This window comes from Passer domesticus, chromosome Z, assembly GCF_036417665.1.
Source record: "Passer domesticus isolate bPasDom1 chromosome Z, bPasDom1.hap1, whole genome shotgun sequence".
In the NCBI taxonomy this organism is placed as follows: domain Eukaryota; kingdom Metazoa; phylum Chordata; class Aves; order Passeriformes; family Passeridae; genus Passer; species Passer domesticus.
The window spans coordinates 29,341,034-29,357,575 of record NC_087512.1 but is presented as its reverse complement, the minus strand read 5'-3'; the positions used below and the strand labels follow the sequence as shown (position 1 = coordinate 29,357,575).

The following is a 16,542-nucleotide window of genomic DNA, read 5'->3' as shown; positions in this document are numbered from 1 at the left end:
GTCAATATGACTTTGATCATTTACAGCATACAAGGGGGGACATAAAAGCATAAAAGTTGTATTAAAAATTTCCTAAGTTTTGCTGCTTTCTCCTTCTGTGGGGAGCCAGAGAATATTAATGGCAGATGAGTAAGTCAGCAGAACTTAAACTGAAGGACCCACTTAAATTTTACAGGTCCAGAATGCAGCAGATCTTTTCAATAATTATTGGTACTGTAGCTCATACCTTTTGAAACCATTTCAGATAGAAGTCACTTTACCAGCATTGGTAATTCAAGGCTTTCTGACTTAGTGGAAAGGTCAGCATTTTAGAAATTTTAGGCTGGGAATTTCAGGTTTTCAGGGTTTCAGAGTTCCTCTTATGAAGTTCTGAATCTACCTGTGTTCAGATAGCTCTGATTTTGCCTATTGTAATTGGAAAGATTGACTTTTCAATTGAATGATAAAGCCACAGGACTACAATGCTAACCAAAAACATTATTAGTTATATTTCCTTAGTTTTGCATTTTCTCTAGATTATAATGTCTATTATCCTAAAGTTTAGGTATCCCAAAGAGCAACTAATTTCCTTCATGTTTCTACTATGTTTTATAATTTCTATATAGAGAAGAGTCAACAAAACCAAGCTTTTATCAAAAAAAAGTGAAGAAACCACCCAGTTATCTGTATTTCTGTCCACAATGCATTATTCCTGATTTATAAACATCTGATGATATGAAATTAATCAGATGAATTTCTGATTCATCTGAAAAAACCCTGAAAATGACAGGGTTTTATTACTTCCCAGAAGTTTATTACTAATGGATGCATTAGTTCTTAAAATGTCACAAATTTTGTAATCTGATCCTTCTAGATCTTCTAGATCCTATCTGCTAGTACACTCACCCAGATTTTCTGCATCTTGCCAAAGAATTTGTACCAGATAAAATCTACTTTGTGTCTCCCTCCATTTTGCATAAGCATAGTAATATAGAAAACTTTCATGTTTTAATTGAAAGTCAGATATTTTGCTTATTGAAGGAGGTAGTCATAAATATAAGTCAAGGGAAAATTTTGTATTTTCCCTTTTATGAGAAAAAACCAAAAAAACAGCTGAAAGAAAAATAAGCAGTTTTGTCACTTAATAAGTAACAGGATGAATTTAGCTGCCCTTTTTACACATCTGTATTTGCATACACAATCTCACACACAGGTTTTTATTTGTTTGATCGTAATCGTATACCTGTTTAAAGTCAGGATCTTCATGGCCGCAAGTTTTCCTTTTACATCTCTCCACTAAAGGACCATCTGGCTCTGAACAGGATGCTTTTAAGACCTGTGTTTACAACATACAGATTTGTTAATTTTGTAATTTAATTTGGTAATTTTTTCATCCTATTTTGCTTTTCAAACCCATCAAATGTGTGATGAATTCTAAAGAAAACTATATTTTTTGGGAAGTTCATTAATTATTACATTCAAGTAATCCCAAATTAATAAATTGATAAATTATTGAAAAAATTCCATTAATATATTCCCCTTTCACCATTTGCAATGAAAAATGAATTGAGTTGAAAGCAGATACTCAAGACAGTCTGTCAAACTGGTCAGTGCCCAGGTCCTATTTAGAAACGCAACCCTGATTGAGCCATATTGTACCAGGATACCAAAACATTTTCCAGATAACAAGTCTTGTCTTGTTCCATACCAGAATCCTTGTTGAAACTAAGGAAATTATTTGTACTGTGCTGGAAAAATAAAGGTTTGTGATCTTTCCAAGATTTTTACATATTTGGTAGACACCAAGTATGTCTTACTTCATCTTCAGTTATGTCAAGAAACAAAATCTGGTATGACCTGGAATTTTAAAATAGTTCTTATTTTAAAGTTATTTTAAAATATTTTAAAATTTTACTTTACTTGGAAAGTAAAATCCATTAAGGCTCAACACTCAGTTCTTCCGTTGATTCCGTAGAACACCCTTCAGACAATTGGTTTATGAGAAGGCAACCTCTGAACCAGAAAAATCCTTTAAAAATAGTTGCTGTTTCAGGGACAGAAAGGAAAATCCCTTTCTGTGAGTAACAGGGTAAAAATATAATTTATATATCTTACAATACATATTTTCCTAGAAGAATTTGGGAAACAGATTTTATGGAGAGTCATTTGTGAGTTAAAAACAAATGGAAAACATCCAAGATTTTTTGAGGAAGCATTTGGTTTTTTACACCATCATGCATGAGTGACATTAGGCGAAGGGTTATTCTTTATCTCAACATACCTGTAACCGGAGCTTCTTGGACCTTTGCTCTGCTTTAGATGGTAAATTGCAACACAGCATTCTTCCTCAGACAGATTTTAGCAATGCTTATAATCCCTCTCTGGGAAGACTAGCCTTGCCTTCCCTTCTTATCAGAAAAAAAACCTTCACAAGACTGAAGAAAATGGGAATACTTAGACACCAGATGGCAAATGTTTGAAACTGGATGTTCAGCTGTGTTTTCTCTCCATCACATTCCTTGTCCTGTGATGCACGTTCATTGGAAGAAAATAATTTCCATCTAAAACTCATCTTTTTCCAAGGCAAGATTTCTGCTTTTTACTCCCTTCTTATTTTCCTGCATGTTTTCTTGCTAAGAAGATCACTCTTCCTCTACAGAAACTGGACTCCAAAATCCCTGACTATCTTCTAGTGGCGGTAGTCAACTACCCAACCCAAAAATTTTTGCAATAATCTTCTCTGAGTATTTCCCAAAAAAAGAATAAAGGGACACACTGAGAAGGTATGAAATATGGAAGGAGGTAAGAAAAATGAATTTGAAAAGTTCTGTGGGGGAAATTGTCTTATACTAAGACAGAACACCCGCACATTATAAAGAAAATAAACAACTTCTTACCTTCAGAGAGAGATGCTTCTTACCCTTGCACAACAGGACAAATTCATTAAGCTTTGATCTCTGTGTGAGGCTCACCAAATTGTTAGAATCTGTTTTCCACAGAGGAGAATATTGTAATAATATCAGTACCACTTTATAAAATCAAAAAGAGCTGAATGTTCTCTACAAAGAGAAAACATAATTTATAGGCATGGGAACAGAAATAAATACAATCACTCTTGATACCATTCTGTTGTCTAAAGTATTTTAAGCATTTGTGAGACTTTGTGAGACTTTAAATTTGCCATATATATAGTTTATTTCTCTACTTTTATGGTCAGTGTATGAAATATCAGTTATTCATTACTACATGTCAGGTGAACTACAAAGGCCTATGTAGTGGTAGATAACTCATATGTGTAATGTGTGTGTCAATATGGAAATGTAGCAATTTTTCCTTTCTACTTTCTGCATGTTTCTAGATAAAAATCTTTCTACTATTGTAATTGTGGATGCATTGGATTAATTCAATTTTTGAGCTAACACTGTTTTTTCAGCTGCAGGAAGTAAGATGTTATCAATAATATGGGATATTCTTCAGCCTGCTAAACTGACAATGTTCATTGTTACCTTCTGCTACTTCAAGATGTCAACAAAAAGTAATTAAATTAAAGTACCCTTTGCCAACTGATACAGCACACAAGAGCATTACCTTAAAAAACCCCATTACATTAGTGACTGCTCAGTAATGCTATATTTATCTCACTGACTTGCAAACTTACTTCAAAAAACACCACTTGTGCTTTTAGAAGTATGACAAGTGTTCCATTTAAGGCAGAAAATACAAAAGAAAGCGGCAGTTGATCTATATTTTTAGCTGCAGCTCTGAGACAGCTATAGCATGAAAAGAGCATAAAAATCCTTGTTAAAAATTGAGAAAAACTCAAACTGATTATGCTTTATTCAGTTAAAATGAGTATTTAGATAAACATAGTAGGCTACTATAGCAGGTCTACAATTCTGTAATTTTTATTACTTTTTGTGACATCACCTTAAATTGCTTCAGCTGCAATTGTCCAATTTCAGTTGTAGCATTTGAGAGACACATCAACAGGCAAGAGAGGTTTCTTATCCAAGTCAAGAGTGCTCTCTCTTGAAGGTAAGATTGACAACAAAAGAGGTTTGCAGGAGTAGTCCACCCAGTTGATGAGGGACATCCATCAACATGACTTATATCCTAACTATCCTTGTCTTTCTCCATCTAGAGTTTATTGTGACTTGCTTATACATTGTTTTTTCTGAGTAAGTCCAAAGAAGCCCAGCTTTCTCTATCACCTCTAAAAGATGTGACAAGTGGTCCATCAAGCAGCCAGAGAATGGCAAGGAAAATAAGGAACCTTTCTGTGCTTATATATCAATGACACTTCCACTTTCTGATGGCTTTTGAATTAATTACCTTGCTTCTCTGGTCAATGAAACGTTACCAGAGTCTAAGGGGCAATTTAAAAATCCATGCAAAGAAAATGCCTTGAAATTAAATAAGTAAAAAACCTTTTTGCTTAGGGATATCCCTAAAATGTAAAGCTTTGGGATATCAGTATTTTTATACTGTTCCCTAGAAATCCTCATTTGTCCCTTGCACAGTACTGAACCAGATTTGTTCTTATTGGTTACAGAAACTCTTGATGATTGGAATTAGAGTGCATTTTTCTTCCACTGTAATACCTAAACTAATATATATATATATGTCTTTGATTTTCTCAATAATTTCGTAACTATACAATATGAAAGGTCCGAAAGCATGCCTCCTCTTTCTTCATATTAATTTCTCTTTGGTTTTCCTCTCCTGCTAAAACGAGCCTTCACTTTAAGACTCCTACGCCAGCAATGGAACACCCAGACTTTTCTACAAGAAAATTGTATGTTCCAGTTTGCATACAATACATTCCCTTACATACATTTGTTTTCAGTCCAAGCCACTACTCCTAATTTACAAATTTTGTAACTTTGAAGATTTCTTCTTATGGAACACAGAAAGCTTTTTTATTTTTAGACCTGTCCAATAACCTGAGCTAAGTGAAAAATCTGATTAAAATATGTTACTTCTAATGGTAAGTCTATGTGAAAAACACTACTACCTTCTTTTCCTACACTCAAATGTATCTTCAAAACCAGACCCAAACAAAGAGATGATACCTGTTTGTTCCCCAAGAGATTTATCAGTACCTGCTGCTTCAGTCCTTGTGAACATGCTTAACCACGCAATATCTAAAACAGAAGGTATTTAACAAATATGTGGAATTAGAGAGCTACGTTTCTCAGATTTAAAAATAATACAAACTGTTTCATGAATTGTTTTGAAACATACTCTGAGAAGAAGTGTGTAATAGATATCAGATTTCTTTTCTTGAGGGTTTCTGAATCCATTTAACCCTGTAAGGCTGTACAGTTAGACTTGTGAACAAGTACACTGAATTCTGACACTGAGCCTAAAAAGTGTATTGAGTGCTTAATTATCTTTTGCAACAGAGATTGCACCTAAGAAACAAGAGGCTGGTGACCAGCTGTAAAGCATAGTATGCTATTAAAGAGGAGCCTGAATTGCTTTGGCAGTGAAAGTGAGTACCCTAATATGAAATGTATGGGGTTGGAAGGCATCAGGTAATAATAGCAGGTTGTTTCTGGCTTTTCTAACATCAGCTTGAATCACACAGCCAGTGAGCCAGGGAAAACATCACCCACTTCTGGCAAAAATGTCCCAAACTCATTACAATTTGTTCCTATTATTATGTTGTCTTAACTGCATCATGAATATATGTCTTTGGTGCTTAAGTGCACAATAATATTACACAGCATTTCCTTTTTTGTTGTTTTTGGGGTTTTTTTTGTTTTGGTTTGTTTGGTTTGGTTGTGTTTTTGTGTTCTAGGAATATTAGTACCTTCTACATCAGGCTTGTCACACTATGTATCTGTTCACAAACTGCTTCCATTGTATACCTACACAGGTTTTGGTTCTATTCAAAAATTAACAATAATGATTGTCTGAGTGACTCCAAAATTTGATGGACTTATCAAGGAAAAGATACTGAAAGATATAAAAAAGACACTTAAGTACCCTATCAGTGTATCTGGCATTATTCTCAATTTAATTGAATGAAAGTTTCAGTAATTCAATAGCTAACTTAATGATTTCAACTTTTTCCTCTATTTTGGTTAAAGAGCTATTTTATTGAGTTTTTTTCCTACTTTCACATCTCTGGAAATGGTACCATTCTAGAATAATTGTATCATTCTAGAATAATTGTATTTGATGTTATTTAACTTTTCTCTACCAAAATTATGTCCTCTAACAAGTCTTTGCATGATGATAGTTATGATAGTATCTTTGGTGTCAGATATTGAAGCCACATTTGAGACAAAAGAGTTCAATTAAAAACAAAATGACCTCACAAATTCCAAAATGTGCTCTATTCTCCATTTTGCATTTGTTCTTGCATTTTGCATTTGTTCTTGAGTGTTATCTTTCCTTTGTCTCCCTTTTGAGCTAAATGTCTAGACTTCCACTAAGTCAAATGAGCATGAACAATATAATCTTATCATTTAAATATACAAATGCTTACTGCAAATCAGGATAAAATTTTTCTTGTGTCATTATCCATATTCCTACAGATCCAATATAGTGTTATGTCTACAGAGAACAGGATCACAAAATCATTTAGATTGGAAAAGACCCTTATGGTTATTGAATACAACCATAATCTGACACTGCCAAGTACACCATGTCCCTAAGGACCACACCCAAACACCTAAATCCCTGCAGGGGTGGAGACACAAACACTTCCCTGGGAGCCCTGTTCCAAAGCTTGGCAGCACTTGCAACAGAGACATTTTTCCTACTGTTTAATCTAAACTTCCTCTGGCACAACCCAAGGCCATTTCCCCTCATCCAGCCTCTTGTTACCTGTGAGAAGGGACCCACCCCCACCTGGATACACCCTCCTGTTTGGCAGCTGTAGGGATAAGGTCTCTCCTGAGCCTCTTTTCCTCCAGGCTAAACACCCCCAGCTCCCTCCTCTGCTCCTCACAGGTCTGGTGCTCCAAACCCTTCCCCAGCTCCATTTCCCTTCTCTGGACATTCTCCAGCCCCTCGATGTCTTTCTTGGAGAGAGGGACTCAGGGACACATGACACATAATAGTACATTTGAAAATTTCCTGAGTACTGTACATACAGTTGATGAGTTTTGGTACACAAGGAACATTACCTTCATGGGATTGTGAATCCTTGGTACATATTTCATGATGACCATCTTCATCTATATCAAAATGCACTGTTTTTGAATCTTCAGTTAGTATATAACATTTCAATGTTTCTCGCAGGCTAAACGCTAATAAAAAGTGAGTTATAATTAATTTTATTATCAACAGAAAAATTACAACATTCCATTAGAAAAAGATAAGTGCATTTTTAAACAATCTTTACTTGATAATCTATGTATATTTGAACTATGAGCAATATAAACAACATATACTAGAAATTATCCAGTGGGCTTAAGCAGCATTTTTGAGGGCTTGGTATTGGTGTGAAGAAGGAAAAATAAACATTTCTTTGCTTAGAAGGTTATGTCAGTGACCAGAAAATATATATCTCAACCTTTTAGAGAAATAACATGTGAAAGCTTGAGTTTGACAAAATAGCTTTCAAGTCAAGAGCCTGAGGAATAGTGTAAGAAAGAGGGATGGTGAACAGCATGCAGATAGCTATGTTGAAAAAGACTAAAGATTAATTGGGACAGGATGAATTTGAATGTGGGTAAGTGGGTCCACATTTACAGCTGGCTGGTTAATGAGTAGACTTAGAGTAGCCAATGGAGCTCTGTGGGAAGCCTGAGCCAAAGCAAGGCTGTCCACAGAAATCTTTGAGTGGAAAGATGTGAAAAATAAAGTTGTAAGTTTCTTTATGAAGAAAAGAAGAGATCAAGTAAGGAATGTTTCTCTGCAGCATACTGTTTATAGACTAGTTTCCTGTATTTCATAGGTAAGTACTTGTCCATTTCCCAACTTTGCATTTTGAATATTGGATCTGGGTATAAATAGGACTTTTACGTTAGAGTGCTTATGGCTAGCTAAAATAGCAGCATTTAGTTTGGAGATTGGACATCTCATCCTGAAAAAGAAACCAAAAAACAAACCAACAAACCCAGGTCCTTCTAGCTAAAAGCTTCCAGGAGGGAAATTATTCCCTTTCATTCCTAAACACAACTGTGTTGTTCTGGATGTTAGAAGGATGTATGTCCAGACACTTGGATATCAGACACCTCCAGAATAACACTATAAGTCACAATTTTTATTATGTTCAGCTGCACATTGTTTTACTGGAAGAGATTTGATACTTGAAATGTAGTTAAGCATTTCTGAGATAACAAACACCTCCAGGGTATGCTGTGAAACAAAAAATCCTGTCTTTGCCAGAATAATTAGGCAAATGAAACAGGATACACAGAATGTATCAGCAGTAGCATAATGTTTTAGGAATGCTTGACTTCACCAAAAACTTTTTTACTTATTTTATTATGAAATACCTCCTCTGAAACATCTGTATTTAGGCAAATATTTTGAAAAAATTGCATTGTTTCCAAAAAGCTTTCTTTCCACCCTGTTTAGGCTGAACAGAAACTCTGCAGAAAGAGAAGGATGATGCACATCCTGACAGCTGGAATCACACACTCTAGAAGTGGCAGGTTCTGTGTTGGACCTTTGATTACATGCGTAGCTGATGTATAGTTGGACAAAGGTTTTCTCTTCAAAGGCAGCTGGCAATCAGGCTTCCAGAAAAAAAGATGGGTTATTCTAAAAAGCAACAGAACAGCTACAATAATCAATATAGCAAACCTTTTAAAAATTTTATATTGAAGTAGTTATAGTGCAAAAATTCTACTTATAACTAGAATTGCAAGAACTAGTACAGTGCCCAGACTAGAATGGCTGGCAGGTCTGCTTATCATTCACCCTTTTCCAGGGAGGTACATTTGTACATCAGGAATTACTGGTCTGAACATAGTGGGGTGAAAAATGTAATGTCAGTATTTTAAAAAGTATTTCTGTTCTGGTTATTTTAAAGGTAGTTTTTGTGGTCTATTTTTCACCAAATATTTTAAATGTTGACAGCGTTATAGAAAAGCTGTTCCGCATGCTTAATTTTGTTGGATTTTGCCTTGGATTGGAATATTCTTTTCAACATTACAAACATATCTGTCACTCAGGTAAGAGTTACCTGACTTTCCAGCAGCTGTTCTCATCGTTCTAAGCAGAAATTTCTTCTTCACAGACTGCCTTCTACGGGGAGGCATTTGATAGGGCTTTCTACGGCCTGAGCGGAGCAGCATTGTGGAGGAGCTGAAGAAATCTGATGACAATGATCTCACTTGACTTCCTTTTCAAGTCCTAAAGTAGGAGTTCAAATTTGTCACAAGACTTTGTGTTTCCATTGAGAAGCAAGTTTTCAAATATAATTTTGATAAATGACAGTTAATAGAAGTAGATAAACTCAAAAAATGTTTGACTTCTTGCATGATCCCCAAGCTTTTGTCTTGCAAAGCAAAAAAACCTGCATTTCCAGTGATGGCTAATCAGTTAACTACCTAAACTTTCACTAAGATACACACCAACACATTTGAATAACACAGTTGTGTTGAATGAATATATTTTGAAATACTTCCCCTTGGATAATACATAAGCAGTGTTTGTGGCTTCAGTTTTTGTTTGTCAATCATAGGAAGCTAGCTACATTTTGCTAACTGAATTGGAAAATCACATTCATTTTGTGGATACAGTCTAAGATAATTGTCAAAGAAAAAAAATGTATTCATAAGTGATTGAAAATGGGGCTAACTTCAAAACAGCATAATCTGACTCTCAGAGGTATACGTAAGTATATAGCAATCTTAAACCGAGGTTCAGGAAATCTTGCCTTAGAAATGAGGACTTGAGTTTGGAAACTTGAGGAATATGTTATAACTAATAAGGAATATCAGATTAAATACCTGAAGGAGAGGTTGATGTCTAAGAATGTGAACTACTTTGATGGTGAAACCACCCAGGCAGCTATTAAGGTATCCCAAAGTTGCAAGTTAAATCACTGCATTTCAGAAAAGCTAAGGACATTACTTTGGTTTAAAGGAAGGAAAGCTGAAATTCTGAAGTCTACATGCTCTCCTGAAGTCATCTGTTTATGACAAGTGTTTATGACAAGTGCAGACCAAAGAAAACAACGGGCTTCAATTCTGTCTGGTATCCTGGTGAATAAAACACGTGAAGATGGGTAGCCCCACACAGCTTTGCACAGAATAATTAAATATCTGTCAGACCAGAAAGATTATGGCTCTGACACAAGTGTAATGGTTTGTAAATTCACCCAAGGAAGAGTAGGGCAGTTCTGCTTTCTGCTTTGGCTCACTTCCCTGATACAAATCTTCGTATTAAATTTTTACATGAAATTAAAAATTTCTGTCTGTGGCAGTTCTCTTGTTACCAGACTAAAAGGGAAAACTAAGGCTCTTATTCACTCTCTTCAACTCTAGTTATAACAACATTCAGTTAGATCACTGAAAATGAAACATTTATTATATGGTATTACACTTCCTTGTCAATAGGATTCATATCGTGAGTGATAACTTGCAGTCGAACGAAAAGGCTGGGTCTTCCTCATCTTGGTTGAAACTGCTTTATAACTGAGAATTCTTAACAAAAGAAAACACTCTTTGTGGGTTTTTTTCACTAGAAAACTGGTCTCTGGAAACTTCCACGTGAATCGGGCTCTATGGTGTGTGTGGACAGTAATGCCACCTTGTGGATCTTGAGAAATCTTGTCTCTAGGCATTCATTAACAAAGTTTTTGGGCTTTGCTGGGTCTGTGAGCTCAAAACCACACCATCACTTACTCAAGTTTCCTACTAAAAACAAGTGTAATTCTAGTTTGACTGCTCTTGATCAGAAGTTCTGAAGATCCCAGTTCCTGGTTTTGATCTATGTTGAGAGTCTTGCACCTGCAATACTTAAAATGGTAAGAAAAAGAGGAGAATGTTCACAAGTCAGGACTGAATAATTCCTGAAGAGGGCAGACCAGTCCAAAGACATTTTCAGAAACATGTTTAGGAAGTGGATAAATTCTGAAGAAACTTTCTATGAGTTATGGACAGGTAACCTTGATGTTATGAAGGACTGTACTAAATTTTAATTACTTTGTCTTGTTTAAACAAGTAGAAAATAAAAAAGGTTGCGGTAGAACTTTACTTCTGTTGGCTCCTCAGAAGCCAATTAGCTGTTCTCCAGAACAATTAAAACTCCCTACAATAAATAAGCTTTCACACCTTGAATTGCCATATATTCCTTCAGACTGAGTGACATACAAATACTCCCATTTCAAGAAACCTTTCCTGTCATTACATGTTCTTATAGATATGTCACCTATGCTCCCATTTTTCATTCTTTGTCATAGTCTTTTATGCTGTGTATATCTTCTTATGTTGATTTCTTTATCCTAATGTCTTTCATACCTATTTGCTCAGTTCTTTTCTCTCTTCTGTAAGGTATACATTGAAGTGGACTGAGAAGATTTGTATATTGGTCATGGCTGCAGACATGTGAACCACTGTTTTCATAACTTGGATCTGATTAGTTTCATTTTGCATCCAAACTGAGTATAAGGGAATTAAAGTTCTTTAAACAGCTGAAACTAGCAGCCATCTAACTACTCCTGATAAACTAATGAGTATGTTTGTGGTCAATGACAACAAGATCATACTAAAAGCAAAGGAAATTTGAATTTTTTTACTACTACATTGATTATATTATTCATTGATAAGAAGACAGCAAAGAAAACCTGTTATATAGCCTCTCTTGCTCCTGTTGTGATTTTATTTGTTCTCTCTTTCATTTAACCCCAAGATACATGTGATCATAAAATTAAATCAAATTCAGTCCATAAAAACAACATTTAGAATTTTGGAGTTCATCCATATGGTGGTATGTTCCAAATATTATCTCATACTGTTGTTGACAGTATATTATCTCATTTGTGTTGACAAATTCCTGTCATGATATGTCTAAGATCCTTACAGGGTCAGAACTGTTTTAGTTGAGTGTATTGGGTTGCAGCTGTCAGGACTGCTAGTAGAGATAGTAATTCCTCCAGGTTTATTCCAATTTAATAGTGGATTAAAATAATTTTTGGCATCCTATAGCTAATAAAAAATGAGGTTATAGTCTCTTTCAAACAATGCTTTACAAAATCTATCATCTAAACTAGACACAAGAATACAAAAAATTGAAGAGATTTCTTAAGAAAACTTTACCGTCAACTTAAAAAAATCACTCATAAAATTTCAACAAACAGTCTGATAACATAATCTTAAATTATTTAATCCTGCTGTAATCTGCCATTCTTGCTTACCTTATTTTGTGTGGTTTTGTCTCTGCTGGGATACTTCTACTGAACAGAATGCTAGAAGCAGCTCTGATACAGCCAATTTATTGCCTGAACAGAGGGCAGGAAGCCAAACCTCTGAATAAAACAAAAGTCTGACGTGGATCTAATCTTCTAGATCTCTACACACTCTCATTTATATCAACATTCCAATGGTTCTAACTGTTCCTGGAATTACAAGAGAGTTGGAAATTGTAGAAGCAAACCTTTAAATGCCTGTTTCTCTATTATGCCACAGAAGCTTTTCTATCTAGAGCTGCATGCAAATTTTTAGCCACTAGCTTTGTGCATTCTATTCCTACATTTTATGTCACTATTATTGTTCTTGTTAGCTGTCATTCTTCCAGGGCTGAGTTACGTGCAGATGCTGGGTTTACAGTAATATAGACATACTAAAAGTAGGAGCATAGCCTCTGTTTCAGGGAGCTCAAAACAAACCTACTGCTTAAACATTTACCCAGCTATCAAGCGGGCTTTGCCTGCATTGCATCAATGGGAATACTTGGACTGCTTGGGAAATGAGTGAACTGCTAAGTGGATGTGATAAATTTCTTTACCCATGAAGCCCTGGTAATACATAGGTTTTATTATCAAATTTAGCACATTTAGTTGGCCTTATCTACCTATTTGCATTTCTAACCCTTCACTCCTACTGGTGAGTCCTTCCTATTAATATTATCTAACCTTTTCTTTAATTAATGAGCCTTGCATTTTTACAGGAGTGAGTAACATTTTTATTTATCCCACTGAAATTATAAAAATCCCCTAAAACCAACTGCATTTACTTTTTTTTTTTGGCCAAAGTTTTCTTAAAATCAAGAAGCTACTGCTAGAATAGAAGCTACTTATCTAGAGTTTGTTCACTATGTAAAGAAGGTTATATAATTTATCTGTGTTTGGTTTAGGAAAAGTCTTTTCCATTTTCTAAGCCGCCACCATACACTGGTAATGTATTGGGTCAACAGAAAGACTTTACTGAAACACACACTTGGTGACAAAGCAATGTGATAGTTAGAAATCTCAAGTCTTTGTCTATTGCCCAAACAGCCTGCAAATGTGGAGAAGTTTCTAAATGGTGTAGTGTAAGATTGTCCTTTTGATACACAATTGTCCTACTTTTGTGTGGAATAAAGTTAATTTTCATGCTGGTATATGGCATAATGCTGTGATTTAGATTTAGGATGGGAATAATGTTGAAACAGACTGATGGATGAAATGTTAAGCATTAAGACAAGGACTTTTTCTGTTTCTCATATCACACCACCAGTGAGGAGGCTGGGAGACACGAGTAGCTGGGAGGAGACACAGGTAGAGCTGACCGTGACTGATTGGAGGGATATTCCATACTATATGGTGTAAAGCTCAGTAACATCAGCCACAGATAAAGCTGGCTGGGGGCTTGGGAACTGGCTGTGTGTCATCTAGCAGGTGGCTAGCAGATACATTGTTCATTTCTTGTTCTGTATATTCTAATTTTAATGGTAGTTATTTTTGTTTCCCCTCCTGTTTCTGGCCTATTAAGCTGTCTTTATCTCAACGGGTGAATTTAATATTTTTTTTCCCCCAGTTCTATTACTCATCCTGGGGTGGTGACAGGGAAGTGAGCACGTGGTTTGTATGGTGTTAGCTGCCTGCTGGATTAAACCACAAGGGTCCATTTTGGCACCCAACCCATGGGTGTGAAGGGTTAAGATAACCACTGTTCCGACATGTTAAAATAAATGTGTTATAAGCAATTAGTTGCATTGGTTTAATAGTTGCTGGCCACAATGTTGATTTATTTAATCACAATGTTGTTGTGTGCTCTCAGAGTTGCATTGGATAACACATTGCTTGCTGTGTGTGTTCCCTGTTGTGTCATTTCTCAGCTCTGGGTTAAGGTTATGATGATGTTGTGCTTTGTAACATGGGTTTTTGATAAGATGCCTGTTGGCAGGACTAAGGCAGTGTGTACACCCAGCATTGCTGCTACATCTGCACCGCAGGAGCTACCTGCTGGGAATGACACATAACTACAACTCCAAGGGTCCATCCATGGGAATGACACTCTCCGCCATCCTTCCCTTCTCCTCCAGGTGAGTTACAACAGCTCTTGGAAACTATCCCCAGGGTGTCCAAACCAGCACCTTTGCATTGCTATGGCACATGAATGTGTCTCAGGTCTTGTGTAAGGTTACACAACTAGGTAAGAACATCACCCAGGGATCTGCCCTAAGTCTGGATAGTTATGAGTGGCAGAGAGTGTGGGGTAGGATGGGCAAGTACCTAGGACAGTGGGCATCTCCTAGTGTTTTGGAACTTCACCTCTGAAAAAGTGAGGAATCCAGAAAAATTTATTAAAATATTTGGGAAAGATGATCTGTCACCAGATAATTTCAGAGAGACACAAACCACTGCAATGTACTGGGGCCTGGTCCAGGCTGACTGAGCTCTGTTCAGCAGAACTCAGTGCCTGCTGCAGGGAGGGAAGGTCTCTGGAACTGAGAGCAAAGTCCATGGCTGAACCAGAGAACCAGCCTATGCCAGTATTAGCTGTGCTTGTAGGCAAGGAGAAATACTGTAAGCAGAAGTGTGTGGAAGGGGCTGACAGTTGGTCTGTGAGTTAGGAAGAGTTAGTTGACAAAGAAGCTGATAAGAGCCGTGTTTACCCCTGAAAGGAATTCTGACAAGGTTGTTGACTTGGAAACCAAGAAGAAGGAAAAGATAAACAAAAGAAACCTGCAATTGGATGTTCGTTGAAAACAGTGGTGGAGACTGCTCTGTACCAATGAACACTGAGTTGATTTATTGTAACCAATGAATAAGTATAAACTTTGTTGGGAATGTATAAAAGACAGCATGCTGTTATAATAAAGAGAGAAGCCTTCTGAAATTGTATAGCGTTCTTCTGTGTCATGACTGTCTCAACAGCAACAGGAGAGGACATTATTTAATAAGGGATAAAGCAGCTGCCTCTAAGAGCGATCAGGAAGCAGACTACTCCAAGCAGGGCTATCACAAGGTAGCTGGGAAGAGGTAGAGGAAGAGAGGTAGCTCAGTGGGCCTATGACACATTGGACCACTGAAGAAGAGATGCAACATACAAATGGGTTTTTGAATGAGGGATGGACTTATCATGAACATTATCCAATACCATGCACCATCTCTCTGGTGAGATGGTGCATGGTATTGGATAATGAATGAGGGATGGACTTATGATGGACATTATCCAATACAATACACCTTCAGCTCTGAAGGTCTACTATGACAGAAGAAGCCAGAAGATACAGACTAATTTTACTCAATGGACATTTCAGATGGATGACCCACAGACTAAGGGAATGTTATCTCTGTGTATGTATCAAAAGACAGGGAAGGATGCCTTGGGAAGAGTGGAACCTGGGCATGATATAAATGATACAGAATAAAGGGTGGATATTGCTCTGGTTTTGTTGGGGACAGAGTTAATTTTTTGCCCTAGTTGGTATAGTACTGTGTAACAGATTGAGGATAAGAATAATGTTGATGACACACTGATGTTTTAGATTTTACTGAGTGGTGTTGACACTAACTGAAGGAATTTGCAGGTCTTCCCATTGCCACACCAGTGAGGAATCTGGGGCACAAGAAGTTGGAGGGGACACAGGGGAAGGGTGGTGGTAGAAAGTGGGTCCACAACTGTTTAGTTACCTTCTGGATTAAAGCACAACAAGGAGAAATGCAATGAAAAATGTATTATGTGGCAAAAGCATTTTAATTTGTTTTGATACAGTTGTTCAGATGCTATACTGAGTAATGATTTGATGCTGCTGCTGCAGCTGCATTTTTTAGTAAGGAGCAGGTTGTATAACATAGGTTGCATATCACATGAACCATGCATGCAGGCTGCATGTGTACCTGGGCCAGGAGGTATAATTCCAGGTTTAAGTATGCCATCCCTATAGCCACAACACAGAACAATGTCTTATATTAAAGGAGTATCTGCAGGGACATCATAATGTGCTACATCACCACTACTCTTTAGGAGCTAAATAACAACATACAACATCAGCATCCACACACACACACGCAAGCTAATTGTAATTGATACAATCTGGGTGCCATAGAAATACTGAGGATGCAACCACATTGCAGGTGACTTTCCATCTTAACCTTTACAGTTTCTTTTAAACTTTATTGTTTTATTGGTCCCATCAGTAATAACAGCACTAATACCAGAAAAATCC

The 16,542-nt window shown here is 36.5% G+C and overlaps 1 protein-coding gene across 1 annotated transcript in view; it reads right to left on the bottom strand.

Moving 5' to 3' along the window:
- The window catches only part of LOC135290345 (uncharacterized), a 33,754-nt gene that overhangs the window by 8,662 nt on the left and 8,550 nt on the right, over positions 1-16,542 (bottom strand). The window contains exons 2-7 of the mRNA XM_064404261.1: positions 12,305-12,505; positions 9,128-9,297; positions 7,119-7,241; positions 5,082-5,123; positions 2,877-2,965; positions 1,223-1,315 (exon numbers count right to left, since the gene is read on the bottom strand). Of these exons, the coding sequence (XP_064260331.1) occupies positions 1,223-1,315; positions 2,877-2,965; positions 5,082-5,123; positions 7,119-7,241; positions 9,128-9,239 (459 nt within the window). The 5' untranslated portion in view covers positions 9,240-9,297; positions 12,305-12,505. The remainder of the gene's footprint in view (positions 1-1,222; positions 1,316-2,876; positions 2,966-5,081; positions 5,124-7,118; positions 7,242-9,127; positions 9,298-12,304; positions 12,506-16,542) is intronic.